Source organism: Grammomys surdaster, unplaced genomic scaffold (assembly GCF_004785775.1).
Source record: "Grammomys surdaster isolate TR1022 unplaced genomic scaffold, NIH_TR_1.0 131, whole genome shotgun sequence".
NCBI classification, from domain to species: Eukaryota; Metazoa; Chordata; class Mammalia; order Rodentia; family Muridae; genus Grammomys; species Grammomys surdaster.
Genome location: NW_021604589.1, coordinates 506,230 through 522,216, shown reverse-complemented (window position 1 = coordinate 522,216; position 15,987 = coordinate 506,230). Strand labels below are relative to the sequence as shown.

Genomic DNA, 15,987 nt, shown 5'->3' with positions numbered 1-15,987 from the left:
GGAGACTAGCCAGTCAGTTGAGAATCAGCTATTTTGGTTACACTTTGAAAAAAATTGAAATGTTAATGGCACAGAAAAAAAAGTGCAGGGAAGAGAAAAATCCATGCTGGTTGTATGATACAGGACCAGCTAAAACTGTAACCCTATCCACAGAGGGATTGGTAATAAAAGAACAGTCTTACAACTGTTTTTCCTCCTGTTCATGTTCGCAGTAACAGCTGGATACATACTAATTGCAAGAAGTGAAAGAAAGAGCTTTAAGTTTTAAAGCAGGCATGCTCTAATCAGTCTCTCGCCAGCACAGTTACAGACACAAGTGTGATGTGCCACCTAGCAGGCCTATTTTAGACACTTGCTCACAGTTCCTCATTTGTGTGGGTGGCTTTATGCTGTCACAGAAGAGCAACATACTGTTCTCTCCTTTCAAGTGCATTGCTTCCATCCATCAAGAAGTGGCTTAGCTAGGGCTTCTCAGCCTCAGCATGGCTGTCATTGTGGCTCAGGCCATTCTTTGTTGGGGGTGGGGCTATCTTGTGCTTTTGTGTATCATAAGATGTTCAGCAGTGGCAGTGTCCCTAGTCTACCTCCTAGATGATGGGAAGCCCCTCCCCCAGTTGTGACAGCCCAAATCATCCTTAAGCATTGCCAGACATTGCCAGATGTCCCCTGGTTGGGAGTGGGGGTGGGGTGGGGAGGCAACACACAATCACCCTCATTTGAGAACCACTGGGCTAATCTAACAAAGACTGACTTTCTTGTCGTCTTTGTTACACTTGACTCACAAGATTTTTCAAACCATTAAGAATAACGTTCTTATTGCCTTGCCAAAGGACAGCCATTCCCAGCTACACTCTGAGGTCCAGGAAGAGTGGCAGGGTACTCTTTCTTTCTTCCTTCCTTTCTTTCTTTCTTCCTTCCTTCCTTCCTTCCTTCCTTCCTTCCTTTCTTTCTTTCTTTCTTTCTTTCTTTCTTTCTTTCTTTCTTTCTTTCTTTCTTTCTTTCTTTCTCCTGCATTGAAGCACAGGCTGGCCTTTAGCCCACCACCCTCTAGCCTCAGCCTCCAGACTACAGGCAAGGATCACTATGCCAAGCAAAAGCAGTTTTTTTTTCTTTTACTGGCATCTGTTTTTTTTTTTTTTAGCATGGAGAAGTCCAAGAAGAAAACTCAACACACTCTGGAACTGAGTGAACCGAGAGAGGCCTTGAGTACTTGAGATTCACTTCTCTGCCCACTCCCTGGTTCTTTGCCATATTAGAATAAAAACAGCAGCAGCAGCAGCAGCAGCAGGAGCAGCAGCAGCAGCAGCAGCAGCAGCAGCAGCAAAAACCCAACCAAGGCCCAGAGGGAAAAGTGATTTGTTAGAGACCATACATACTCTGAATTCTCCTTCTCTGAGGCACTAGGCAGTATCTCCCAACATGCCTGAAGAGCTTAGGTCTCTAAATAGTAATAAATTAGAGCTCTTTACAAGCAAAAGTGTAGGCCAACCACGCCAGTTGAGAAATGTAAATTTTACAAATGACAGAATACTGCAACCAATTAGTGCAAACAAACATTTATTGTGAAATATTCATCCTACCCTTTATTAGGTATTACATCATCAAAGCACTTTGTGGCAATGAAAATAGCTCTTACCCCTCTGATTCACCCAATATTCCATTAAAGCTGCAAAAAAATGTGCAATCTGCTTGAAAAATAGGTTGCTCTTATTTACTCATTTGTGAAAAGTCAAAAATTAAAAAAGAAAATGATACTAACTAATTGGCCTTTCTGCTTTCACCTATGCCCCAAAGTAATTAACAAAGATAATTTGAATTAGATGCTTTAAAAAAAACCAATGTACCTTTCCCCACATCATAATCATAAAAATGTTTTAAAGCCCTTATTTACTTTCTTGGGAAAAAGGTGGCCAGCCGTTGTTTTTTAATTGGGAGCATGTGGATTTCCTGGGAGTTCACTTTCTTTAACTTTATGCTCCGATTTTTGATGGGTTTCCTAAGGGGCTCGGCGTTTCCCAGGGACTCTTCTTGGCTGTTGATGTCATAACCCTGAAGCACGGAGTCTTCTCTTTTGAAGGAGAAGTTTTTGGTGGATACCCCTGAGAGGCCTTTAATCTTACCACAGAAGATGGCAGGCACGGCGTCTTCAACTGACACAATGACCTTGGCTGCCTGAGACTCACTTACGATCTCAATGTTATTTTCAGCCTTCAACTCACTGCCAGGATGGCTGGGCTGGCTGAGCATCTCAGTGCCATTGCTGCTGCTGCTGCTGTGGCTATCCATCATGGCTGAGGCCTCACGCGACTTGGCAGGGGCAAAGGGCATTTCCATGCCACTGGGAAGTTTCTCCAGCATGGTGTGGCCCTGGATGTCTGCTGACCCACTGCTGTTATACAATGTCTCTGGAGGAGCCTCAGCTTTTCGGTGGGCTGCCAAAGACAGATCTAAGGCTGCATCCTCTTGGAAGGCTGGGGAGCTGGCTTCCCCAGCCTTGAGCCAGGGCACTGACTTCATGGACAGATCCAGAGCCTCATTCTCACTCCCCATCTTGATAACTGTGTGGCGGCTGAGCTGGAAATACTCTTTTGGCTGGAGGATGTCTAAGGGCTTCAGTTCATCCTTTTCCAGAGTGGTCTGGGTGCCTTTAAAGGAGTGCAGGCCGAAGGAAGATGGTGGCTTGGGGAAACTGGGGCTGAACTTGGATTCAGAACTCTGAGGCACTGGGACAGGGATGGGGATGGGCACTGGAACTGGCAAGGGGACAATCACAGGATAGGGCACCAAGAGGGTAGCTGGCGGGACTAGGGGGGACAATGGGGAGTTAAAGGGCTGAGGAGGCACTGGAGCATAGCCAGGAGGAGGCTGGCAGGGTGGAGGGCCCAGAGAGCCTTGGGTGGGGAATAAATTCTGGAGCACAGCTTCAAAAGGCAATGTGGGCTCCTGTGGCTGACTTGGGATCCTCAGGTCCAGGAGCTGAGGCTGGGCCTCGGAGTCCTCAGCCCCCTGGAAGAGGTTGTTGTGGATAGCATTGGAGGAGCATGGGGCCTCCTGTGGCAGGACTAGTGGGGAGTTGAGGTGCTGGAAAACATGCTGTTCCAACACCACCGGTAGCTGCACCGGACCTTGTGTCGTCATAACGTAGGTAGCATTGCCGTTGGGGTTGAGCTCTGGCGCAGAGCTTCCCTCCACCTGCATGTGAATGGGCATCACCACTGGGCTTTCCCCGAGGCACAGGGGCTGCAGCACGGTGGCTGCTACCTTCAGAGCCATGCCACTCTGAGACTCAGCTGGGGGGTTCAGAATTGATGGGGCCGGCACGGTCACCAAGGCCTTTTTTACCAGGTCAGTGGAGTTGATGTTCCAGGCCTCGGTAGTTATCAGCTGGGCCATGCCGTTCTCCAGTCTGTTATTAGCCAAAGTGGGAGGGGAGTCAGTCATGTCCATGGAAAGGTTCTGGGACTGCAGGTCATCCATCACTTGGCTCCGGTGCCACGTGGCCTGCAACATAGAACACACGATATGAATCTTTCTTAAGAGACTATTTATAACTGCCTTACGAGATCTCTCCAGTCTCAAAATAGTTTCCATAGCTTAGTTAACAGGGCAGCACAACCCAGCTCTCTATGTATACATACGCATTATAGATATTTCCTAATATACACGAACACACCCATATGATCAGCTGTGCTTATAAAGACCAAATTTAACAAGCGATTAAGCTATAAACACACATGATGTAATCTCTAAATAACCAAGTGATGTTAAACAGGCTATTTTGAAGCCTAATACTCAGCTTATATCTTCAGCCTTCAACAAAAACAAAGTTTCATTCCACATTGCTCTGTCAGACCGTTAAGAAAAATGCAGAGATTTAAACCAGTTCAAATTTGAAAAAGCAATAAATGTGCTTTCCCTTAAGGAAAAATAAAAACCTTGTCACATTGGAATAGTCTATGACTATGGAAAGGGACATCAAAAACTCTTTGTAGATGGAATTATGGAATTTTAAAATGTTGGGAAATTTAAGAAAACATTTCAAAAACTCTGTAGCAATAAGTCTCCTAAGAGGTTTGGAGATTCAAAGAGCAGTGTGTTTACCCAAGGCTCATTATAATCCTTGCACCATCTCCTGCTAGCCAATCAAATTCCCTTTCCTCTAATAATAGGAAACCCTACTCCTCAGAGCAAAGGGAAGATGGAATGGTTTGCATGAATGATCTTTGAGCCCATCAGCCTCACCTGTACATCTTTCTGATCTGTGGCCTCTAGCAACATGTAGTTACCAAGAGAAAGAAGTGCTGATGAATCTAGAACTAGGGGAAATAAAATATCTGTTGGAAACAAAAATTCCCAAAGGTGAAAGACGTCTCAATGTCTTACATAGCTCCTGAACACTGACAGCCACTTTCTAAGGGGCCAAACGAGCCTAGAGAGGATGCTTCCTGGAGGAAGCAGGGCTGCAGCTGCGGTATGGCTCTCCATGGAAACGCGTCCATATTTAGCCTCGTTGCCATGGAGAAAGCAGGCACCATGTCTAACTCAGGGATCTGTGAAGCTCTGGAGTGTGATTGGGCTTGATAATAATTCAATAATCCTACATTTCACTAGAAAAGCCTAAGGCAAAACAGATTCTTGACCTCACCTGTCTTGCCTATGTAGACTTCAGTCATGTGATCATCATGTCTTTATTCTCTCACCACCAAACTATCATCACAACCTCTCAAACAAAAGAGAGAGGTGACCCAGCACATCATAGTGTTAGAAATACAATCTTTCTACAGGAATTCAGCTTTAACAAGTGAACAACTCCATGACATTTTCAAGTCATCAAGATGTGTCAAATGCACAAAATAAGGAATTGCTTTGAGGAAGGAGGGAGTGAGGAAAGTGGGAGATGCTGTGCAAACAGCTCTGCAGAGTATAACTGATGTGTCATGCTTTTGGCCAAAAGCATGACACATTGCAGTAATTCCAAGGGAGGACTCTAGAGCCTGTGTCCCTGTGGGCGACATGCCCTCTGGAAACTACAAGTTGACCCAGTATGTTGGCAAGAAATCTCCGTAGGACAGTTGGGAGGCAGCCTGCTTCTAGAAAGGCTGAGGGCATTTACCCTAGCCGAAGGCTTTATTCCTTCCTGAGAAGACTGGCTCTTAATTCATCCCCAGAAAACCTCATACATTCAAACTCACCGTCATTCTCACATGTATATATTCGTTCACTCCATGTGACCAATTTATGTTGTAAATGCTTACTATATTCCAAGGACTATTGTTTAAGCCCTGAGTGAGAGATAAGGTTCCTATTTTCACAGAGATTATGGTCTAGTGAAGCTGTGGGCCCTCCATCAGTCAAGACTGTAGCATGAACAAGGGGAAGAACACAGCAGAAGAGGTAGCAACAACAGAAAGAGAAATATTTGGGGCACAGGCACACAGTACTGTGGAGGCTCCATGAATCTAAGATTTTTTTTTCCACAAGGGTCCAGCTTGTCCCTCACAGCGGCTGGAACTCCCATGAAAGAATGTGGAAAAGATGAAGAGACGCCTTAGGTGGGACTGATAAGTACAAAGACAGCAACTATTAGAGAAGTCACCCATGGTCACCCATCTAAGACCAAACCTGATGACTAAGAGGCAACTTAGCAGAAATCAAGACATGTCTCGGTGCTATCTGTGAATGTCATGTACTTCCTCATGAAGACTACATATGCTTATACCTTCAGAAGTGTAAGCACACCTCCATGTGTTCTTCCCTCTTTCATTTTCCCTTCATCCACTCCCAAAGGAAAACAGACAACTTTCTAGATACTCCTTCACCTGTTACTTGCACATATCTTCAGCTCAATTGCTAGCACTCACTGTTTCTGGGAGCCCTCCCTTGCTCCTCCTACCCGGCCTTGATCTAGACCTGCTAACTCTTCCAGAACCCTCCTGATCAAGGCGTGAAGAGGGAATTTTGTCAGAGTAGAGTATTATCCCAATAGCCCTGCTATCTTCTCAGGGAGTGAGCCTGCAGTGGCTTTGGTGCTGTTACTAGAGGATTGATAGCAGGGCATCTCTTAGCCTGCTACTCAGCAGCTACCTGTCCTTAAGTCACAGAAGTAACAGAGAGACTTGCAGGTCCATTTCTGGGGCCTGAATTTTTTCTCAAAACAGATATGACAAGGTAAATGGCATGCAGCCTTTGCCACACTGCAGGTAGAGGAAAGAAATATGCAGTATTTAGGGAGAAAAAAAGAAAGAAGGCTGCTGTCCACAGTATTTCTTCCATTTCCAAAGATTGCCTAGTAATAGCTCCACCTGCTTCTCTGGAGAGCCATTGGCCTGCCTAGACAGGCTGTTTCTTCCACTTCATCTCTACCAGGCATAATACTATTCTCAAGGATATCCAGGTTAAGGAAATACAAAGACCTTCCATCATATACCTTTCCACATTCTAGAAAGGCTCTTTCTCTCTTCCACTTGTGTCTCCTCCTCCTATTCAACCTGCCAGCTGACACCTTCCTACAGCTCTGGGTCAGCAGGGACAAGGTGTGGTGAGAAAGTGTGATACCTCGGCATTGCTGCTGCAGGAGCTGGTATTAGGAGCCCTGAAGCCCAGAGGTAGTTAATGTCACTGAAGAAGGCAGAGACCCCTCCTTCCCACTCAACCAAGCTGCTGATCAGTGCGGGCTCAGGGTGAGGTAGGGCTTCTTCAAATAAAAGACCTTCACAGTAGCCACCAACTTAAAATCAAGCAGAGCAGCCAGAGATTCCCTCCTAGGTAGCAGAGAATGTTTTCTTGTGCCTGGGTTTTGTAAAACTTCATTTTCAATGGGTTTAAATGAAGTCATCAACCATTTTGCCTATGCCCATTATCACGGTGGGAGGTAGAAGGAGAGAAATAAAGAAGACACACACATGGGGCAGGGGAGTGGGGAGAGAGAGAAAGGAGTGGAGAGAGAAAAATACTAAGATCTAGCAAATGATGGTTGTGTGACATGGTAGAACATGGACAACCTGGACCTAACCTACTGCCAAAGGCCTTCATTCTTGCCATCTTCAGCAAGTCTGACATTTGTGGAATTAGAGAACTGGGGCATTAAACCTATTAACCATTTTTCTAACCCAGTGAGTCTTACCCTTTCTAATGCTGTGACTCTTTAATACAGTTTCTCATGTTATGGTGACCCTCAACCACAACATTATTTTTGTTACTACCTCTTAACTATAATTTTGCTATTTGTGAATCATAATGTAAACATCTTACATTCAAGATATCTGATATGTTACCTCTGTGAAAGAGTCATTTGACCTTAGGAGTGTCATTACCCACAGGTTGAGTATCTCTACCTTAGTATATTCCAGACACTTCTGACAAGTGAGGAGACTGGGAACCTAGAGTGACCAATGCTCGCCAAGACCAGTTACTACAGAGGTATAGGAATTTGGGGGTAGAGCACAGGATAAAGCCATTAGTGTCATAGGATAGCATAATGGTGGTTACTGCCTCTACTGTGAGGGACTCCCATGAGACAGTGTATTCGTGAAAGTATTTGTATTTTGTGGAATAAAGATATGGGGTCATCCTGTATTTGCTTGTCATAACCAGAAAAAGTAACTGAAAATGAATACTTCCTTTATAAAGAACTACATATATGATGAAGGCAACCTCAGGCACATCTCCCAGGTGACCTGCATCACATGTGCACCCTGGTGGGTAGTCATACAAGTCATCCTGCTTCTCTAGCTGTCTCTTCCACAACTTTGAACAAGAATAGACTTTAGGCTGACATGCTTTTATACGAATGATACTTTTATAAGGAGGCTTAATTTATGGTCTAATTTAGAAGACAAACTACTTATTTACTGCTGCTCAGATAATTTAGATCTCCAGATGTTAAAATCTGTCTTTTTCCTTATTGTGGTTATTTAGCACTCAGCCACACACACACACACACACACACACACACACACTCACACACACACACACACGCTTGCAAATATCTCACTACTTTTACCCCTAATATCCTCAGCCACATCCCAGCTCATACCATTGAGAGAACCCCTGAAGATCCTGCCCCAATTCAAACTAAAGGAATCTCAGCAGGTGCTATGAATTCAAGTGACAAAGTCCCTGACTCTGGCCAAGCCTGATTTCTGAACCAAGAATTTAAAGGGTATACTAGGAGCCCTTTCAGAGGCCCAGCTCATCATCTAGCTAAGGGTTTGATTGTATTTTGTAAATCAAAAGCATCTTGACCACAGAAGCTAATCTAAAGATTTCCATAGGTTGCATGATGTGAGTAATTAAAACACGTCTAAGCAGAGACTATAGGAGTGACTACTTTAATGTGGAGGGCAAGTAGGAAGGGATTTATTTCATAGCAACTTTAGCCAAAACGAGTTCTTGCTTGAAGGTCCTGCAGAGCTCTTGAGATTACTGGACTGAGGTCACTCAGAAAGTACACTAAGCTTCAGGGAAAACAACTTTAATGATCAGAGCTAGTTTGTGGCGTATTCTGGACTCACAGGCTTTAGCAAGTTTTACAAGTCCCATCTTTGTGCCTCTGTCCCCTGTTCTTCATCATAAAGGGGCTGCAAATGTGATTCATTCTCATGTCGCCAAAATAAGATTTTTTTCCCCTAATCAACACAAGTTTCTTCCCTAAAGCATTCGTTCTTTAAATGATTGCCATGTGTCACTTAATGGCAGTAACATATGCTGAGATTCATAGTGTTGGTCAGTTTTGTAACTTGTAAACACAACAGTGTGATTGTACAATAGAATATGGTTATGATACAATCTCATGGAATAACCATTGTACTGCAGTCCATCAATGATTGGAGCATAGTTACATGACATATGGCATATGGCTGTTCATCCTACAAGTTTCCTAAGAAATATTTTCCAAGTGGTAAAATAGCAACAGCCCTAGTTTTTAAGGAGCAAGTACCAGCTATCAATTATATCTGGTAGGCAGGACTGTCTACATCGTTTTTGAAAGTGAAATCTTTGGAACAACTACAACAGCATCCCTCACAAGCGTCTTTGAAATGTAGAATCTTAAGCCACAACCCATGAGCTGGGAATCATAATCTGCAAGTGAACAAGCAGGGGAGAGGTGGGGAGGGGGAGGGGCTGGAGAGAGAGTTCAGTGGTTAAGAGCACTGACTACTCTTTCTGAGGATCTGGATACAATTCCCAGCACCCACAGCTCACAACTGTCTGTAACTTCAGTTCTAGGGGATGTGACACACTCACACAGACATACATGCAGGCAGAACACTAATGCACATGAAATGGAGATAAAGTAAAGATCCTTGGGCGATCTGTGTGTGTATTAAGGTTTGAAAAGCACTGTCTTATTATTGGTTCTCAAACTGATCTGTGCATTGGAATTGCCTAGGATCTTTCAAAAAGTGCAATGCCTGCCCCGTTCCCAAGACAGATTCAACTGTTTTGGGGTTGCAGCTTGGGTCTGGAGTACATAAAGTTCACCAGGTGATTCTAATATGCAGTCAGATTTGTAACCCTTAGCCTAAAGCTAGAACACAGGACAACTAGTGAGCTGCCTTTTGTAGTGGTTGGTTTCCCTTTTTATATCACAGAAAACACCGAGGCCATTATCATCCCAAGCTCTCTCAATTTTCACCTGGCCTTTGCATTGTGTCCCTGTGTACCCCAATTCCACAAAGAGGTGAGAAGTTTCTCCCTCTTGGAAGACCAGTTTGCTAAAGACTTCTGATTAAATTTGTTTCCCTTCCAATCGCTCCTTATTCTTAGTCTACTTTCCACTTTTGACTAAGACTTACAAGAAACCATCAACAAATGGCCTAATTCTATATAAAAATCACTAGCCATTAACTAGGAGCTAGAAGAGAAGAGCATATTGTGTTCTTTAATACTGTACACATATATAGTTTCATCATTCAGGACCCAGGGTGCACTATCTAAGAAGCAACTCCAACCGGGTTCAAAATGGATTTTCTCTCCCCACAGGGTGTAGTAATTGTCAATTACTTGCCCCAGTGATTGAATTTTCTGAGCTTTAAGCATCAGCACAAAGCCCTTTTACTTTAACAAAGCTGTGAGCATAATTACTACTTGAATGTATTCCCAAATTGGTTACAATATGAGAAAAATAACAATATTCACTAACCTCACATTTGGTTGTATTTTACCTGCAGAGACTTATACAGTCTTCCAAAAGTAATGCGGCAATCTGAATTAACTTTGGAAGCGAGTCACCCAATCCGTTACTTAAGTTGTTAAAACTGTGGTGCTCATCCAAATTTCAACTGAGATCAACCTTGGTAACAATAGGCATTGGCTATGGAAAGTCCCGCAGTCTTTCCAGAAACGTAGTAAAATAATTAAATCTTCTCCTATACTGGTTTTAAAAATATAGAGGGGGTCAGATCCAGTGCTATTAACTGGCCACTGACGTCAGCAATTTGAAGATCATCTTGAAGGAGAGAAATGCATGCATGCCCTGGGATGCTACACAAGTTATATATGATTAGCTTAAAATCTCATCCTTTGCATTCTTTTCTTATTGTGTGCATGTAATATGAAAACATTAAAAACACACACATGGTGTGTGTGTGTGTTTGTGTGTGTTTGTGTGTGTGTTCATTTTTCCATGATAGGAGCACAGGAAGGAAATGATACTACTCAGCAAGAGAGATGAATCTCTCAGGCAGGGCCCAATTATATTTCTAGAGCTCTTCTAAGTTTAGACTGGTCACTAGCCCAATCCACACTTGCTGTGTTACAGAACTGGAAGCTAACACTCAGAGGCCAAGTAGCTTGTTCAGGTTCGTACAACACAGTGTATGCTGACTCTTAAAACTGTGCTTTCTCTCCCCCCTCCAAACATGTTATCTGATCCACTGCCTTTGTTTTAAATGCTAAAGGACACAAAGGAACATGTGGGCCAAGCAGAATTGAAGGGAGGGAACCCCCAGTTATCAGGCCTGATTTTTCTGGTCCATTATTAGATTCTAGAAGAACTAAACAGGATTCTGGGAGCCTGGCTGGGGAGGTCATTCTGCCTCTTTTGTCTTTCTGGTAAATAATGTCATTTGCTTCTACATTTATTTTCTCATTTGCTGTCCCAACTGTCTTTAGCCTGCCTCCTAAGGACCAATGGTGCTCCTTGGAACCATGTAGGTCTTAGCATAAGGAAGAATTAGAAAACCAGACTTGTGTTCATTCATTTATCCATTCTTTCAAAAATGATCTGGAGACCTGCTGTGGGCTAGTCCTGCATTTTCTATTATTTTCTCTAAAGGATCATTGCCTTCTTTATTGGTGGAGTTCTTAAGATAGGAACCAAATCCACTGTCTCCCTGGGTTATGTGCTTTCTTCAGGGTTCATTCAAGGTTGATATTTTTCACAGAGATAAAGGACTTCTAAAAGATGAATGCCAGTCTTTGGACAACTGTGGGAGGCATGACATAAGATAGAGAACAGTGATTATTTTCTATAGAAGGCTGTCCCTGACATTGAGAGCAAAGACATATCCTCTCATCACAATGAAATTCAGTAGATGATAAGAAGAATGCCTCAACATCACAGGAGACAATGAGGAGGAACTGTTGGGGTGGCTGAGCATGTTTTAGTGGACAACAGACTGCATGAACTACCAATTGCTGGTCCCTGCATTCAGCTGAGTGCCTACAACTTTCCCCCAGATACCCAGCTTCTAAACAACCTCAGATGCCTGAGCTTTAAGGGTAGGTTGCACAGAAGCACAAGTCATGTTTAAGGCTTTAGGCAAGATCTATCATCTTGAAGAGCAATGGTTTGAGGAAATTTTTCTGGTAACAAAGAAACCTCTTAAATTTGGAATGAAGAAGGAGAAAAACTTGCCTTCTGGAAGAAAGGATATTTCTAATTATATTGAGATACAAAAGTTAAATTTTTGTTCTGGGGAAAAAAGATTGTTTATAATCCTATGTCATTAGAAGGACATTTTCCAGAAGCCACTATGCTAGAAATAGTCCCTCTGAGGGGTCACTAGAAGAAAGGGGGTACAGAAATCTAAGATACTTGGGTTTAGAATTTCCCCTTTTCTAAGACCCGTGAACCCCTCTTCAACCACCGACGTGGAGATAGTGTCAGTTCATTCTGGGTACTGTTCCCTCCTGAGAATGAGGAGGAGGAAAAACATTGAATTGAGTCCCAGGTTCGAATTTTACCTTTTACTAACTGCCAGTTGTATATGATCTTGGGCACATTAGTTCCAAGCCTCAGTTAACCTCTATGCAAGATGAAATGTAAAGAGCCCTCTCGTGGGATGGCTGTAATGAAGAGGGAGCTCATTTAAGTGAAGAGCTTGCTACAAGGCTTGGCACATGGAAGGCTCATTCAACACCATCATCTTGGCCCTCACTGACTCCATCACTGTTAGCTCTCACTGTCATCTTCATCTTCATTATAATCATTACTGCAGTTGCCACTGTCTTCTTACTTGTCGTTCTCATTGCTACTGCTATCATCATCACTATTGCCATCAGCTTTGTTGTCACCATGTCATGGCCTCATTGTCATATCAGACCCCTTGGCCACATTTTCTCCAAGCATCTGGAGTAGCATTATCGAAGCTTCACTAGCATGTGAAGGGGTTTGCTCATCTGTAACCCTGTTTGGTTAAATCTCACCTTGAAAATTAGCTGCTAGGGACTGGGGAGGCATGTATCATAAAATGAGTATTACACCCAATGGTGAAATTCCAGGCAAACTCTCTAACTCGCGTAATCCCAACATCACTAGAACATCAAACATTTCCAGTAAAAAGAGAAGAGCATACTGTCACAATATTAGAAACCAAAGATGATAGGAAAAGGTATAAATATAAAAATCTGTTTCTCACCTAACAGGAAGAGTAGAGGAGAAAGAATAAAAGCAAACCTTTATGTATCATGCACATGTGGATTCATGAGAACTTTCATGGATTCTGAAATTTCTACTGTTTATGCATAATATCACTTAGGATTCTTCAGTTTTCCTTCCTTCCACAAAGTCCTAAGGAGTTTTCTCTGCCCACTTATTAATGATAATAGAGGCATCTTCTCACTCACAAAAACCCAAAGGACTCCCGAGAAGAGGAAGATAAAGATAAGGACAAGAGGGAAACAGAGAGTAAAGTGGAGAATCTGTGCTAACTAGGTCAAAGTAAAAGGAAGGAACATTTCAAAGGTTTTAGGCCCAAATAAGAAAGAGCTTGCCAAGATAGAAGTGTTAAGACACTGAAACTGAGGGAGGCTTTAAGGGGGGAAAACAGAGTGTAAGTTCTTCAGTGAGCCACAGGGAATGGTGTCAAGGAGCAAGGCTGCAGCAGCTTGGCTGCTTCTAGGGCTGGTCTGCAATTACCCCCCCCCCCCAGTATCTCCCCGACCTTGGCACATCAAGTCTCAGCAGGGTTAAGCACATCCTTTTTCACTGAGGCCAGACAAGGCAGCCCTGTTGGGGAACAGATCAAGACATGTGCTCAACTATGTTCATAGCAGCTTTATTCAAATAGCCTGAAACTGGAAACAACCCAGATGTCCTTCAGCTGAAGAATGAATACAGAAAATGTGGTTCATTTACACAATGGAATACTATTCAGATATTAAAAACCAAGACATCATGAATTTTGCAGGCAAACAGATGGAACTAGAAAATAACATCCTGAGTGAGGTAACCCAGACCCAAAAGGATATGACAAGAACCTAGCATAACTGTCCTCTTAGAGACTCTACCAAGCAGCTGACTGAAACAGATGCAGACACCCACAGTCAAACATTGGATGGAAGTTGGGGACTCTCCTTATTTTAAAACAACCACTGAGGACTTGCTGTGCTCACAGTCCCAGAAAAACTACATACATGTGCCTTCTTATCATGTCTGGTCTTATTTATATTCATTCATACCTCTGGCACCTCCTGTTCCATATTGGGCAGTAAGAACTGAGTTTCTCCCATCAAAATTTGATTTTCTATACTGAAGCTGATAAACTAATCCTCAATGCAGTGTTTGGCTGTCTTGATTAGGTGTATGACTAATAAAGCTAAAATATTTTGTTTTCCTTACTAACATAATCAATATAATCCGGGAGTGATAAAGCCATGGACAAAGAAATGAAACTCTGAGGAATTTCAAGATGCTAATCATCAGGGGCAACCTTCTGTCTATCTTGACATCTTTCTCTAGAGACGAGACCTTACAACTACTGACCAAGTTAGATGGCAGTATTAAAAGGTAACTGATTTCAACATGACATCCACCTTTAGGCACTCAGAGCTAAGGTAAGATATGAAGGTGACCCAGTTATCCATCTCTTTATAGATTCAATAAGCAAATACTTATTTCTCATCCAAGAGGAAATTGCTAATATTTTGCTTTCCAGTACTGAGATTTTCTCAGTATCGAGGCATGCCTTTTCCTCATAGGATTGGGTAGCTGGACTGGCTGTCTCCTGAAATTTTTATTTCTGCCTTACCATGCAAGAAGTACAGGACTGTATCCCACATGTAACCTACAAGGCTACAGCCACAATGGAAACTCATTTGCCAATGGTGATGAACATGGTGAGGAAGACTGTGGGGGAGGGGAGGATGTTGTGTTTGAGTGAGCCCAGCTAGTTGGTTATCTTGAGTTCTCCTGTAGAAAGACCTTAAGACAAAGATTTGGTTGAAGCTGGTGTATTTGAGGGAAGATTCCAGAAAACACCACAAAAGGAATGAAGCAGAGAGAGTGGGAAAGAAAGGCAAATTATCAAACAAGTTACCAATGAACAACTAGAACTCAGTTCCACTAGTGAAGGACAAGATACAGGGAAGAGCACATTCTTCATATCTATGTCAATTGAAAATCTAGGAGGTTGGGATTCATTCATTGACTCCAACTGGTTGAGGGCCAGTGGAAGATGTGTTCATTCTTTGGCACTTCTAGCTAGCTCATCATGTAGGCCAGACCTATCATGCTCCAGAGACCAAGCCTAAAAGTAAACCTATAGGGAGAGTCACAGATACTTGAGGTAAGCAGCTTCTAATAAGGCAAGATACTAACAATATCTCCTATGCCAACCATACCATAAAACATCAATGATTATTATGTGATAATAATGCCACTAATTTAGGCCAGTATATGGGGTCATGTGTTTCCCCAATGGGTGGAAACTTCTATTACCCATATGAAGAAGACATCAAGCTTGAATAACAATTCCCATGCCTCAGAGGAATCATGAGAAGCATACCTCAAGATTTCATTAAAAGGGAAGGTTCACAAGGAGGGCAGAGAATACTAGCTATCAAAAGCAAACATTTCAAGAGATGGTCAGTTTAGCTGATATGCTCGTTTGCTGAAATGTATCTGGAGCAATATAGAAAGTTCCTTTCTATTTTTAATAGGTTTTTGATATTATTTGTGTCAGCCGGAATGCAAGATGTTCCTGGGATAAATCACAGAGCAAATCTCTTCTTTAGTAATTCTGTGTTCTAAAGCAGAAGGGACCAAACACAAATAAATAAACACTACTTCACTTCGTAGTGCAAACTACCTGATGATGATGATGATGATGATGATGAAGTGCTCATATTTTAAACAGTCAACTTCTTTCCAGAATTTTGTTTTCTCAGAAGCATCCCTATGCCTGAGGGCAACTCTCTTAAGAACAATATGCTTGGCAGAATCTTGGGGAGGTTGAGTTGTTTCAAGACATCAAAATTTCATTATATTTATCTTAAAGTCAGTATCATGGTTGAAGCTAACAACACAGAGTTGGGGTGGGAAAGGAAAAAGATTAGCTCTACAACATCTATCTAGTTAAAGGAGAGTATAGGTGTCGGTTCCTATTTTCTTTAGGGGAAGAATTCCTTTCGAATGTATGGGATCTCTCTCTCTCTCTCTCTCTCTCTCTCTCTCTCTCTCTCTCACACACACACACACACACACACACACACACACAGAGAGAGAGAGAGAGAGAGAGAGAGAGAGAGAGAGAGAGAGAGAGA

At 42.7% G+C, this 15,987-nt stretch overlaps 1 protein-coding gene across 2 annotated transcripts in view; it reads right to left on the bottom strand.

Moving 5' to 3' along the window:
* Positions 1-1,540: 1,540 nt before the first annotated feature.
* Positions 1,541-15,987, bottom strand: part of Rai2 (retinoic acid induced 2) — a 59,780-nt gene continuing 45,333 nt past the window's right edge. For both annotated transcript variants that reach the window (XM_028762086.1, XM_028762093.1), the window contains exon 2: positions 1,541-3,501. In XM_028762086.1, coding sequence (XP_028617919.1) covers positions 1,888-3,477 — 1,590 coding nt within the window. In that variant the 5' untranslated portion in view covers positions 3,478-3,501 and the 3' untranslated portion in view covers positions 1,541-1,887. The remainder of the gene's footprint in view (positions 3,502-15,987) is intronic.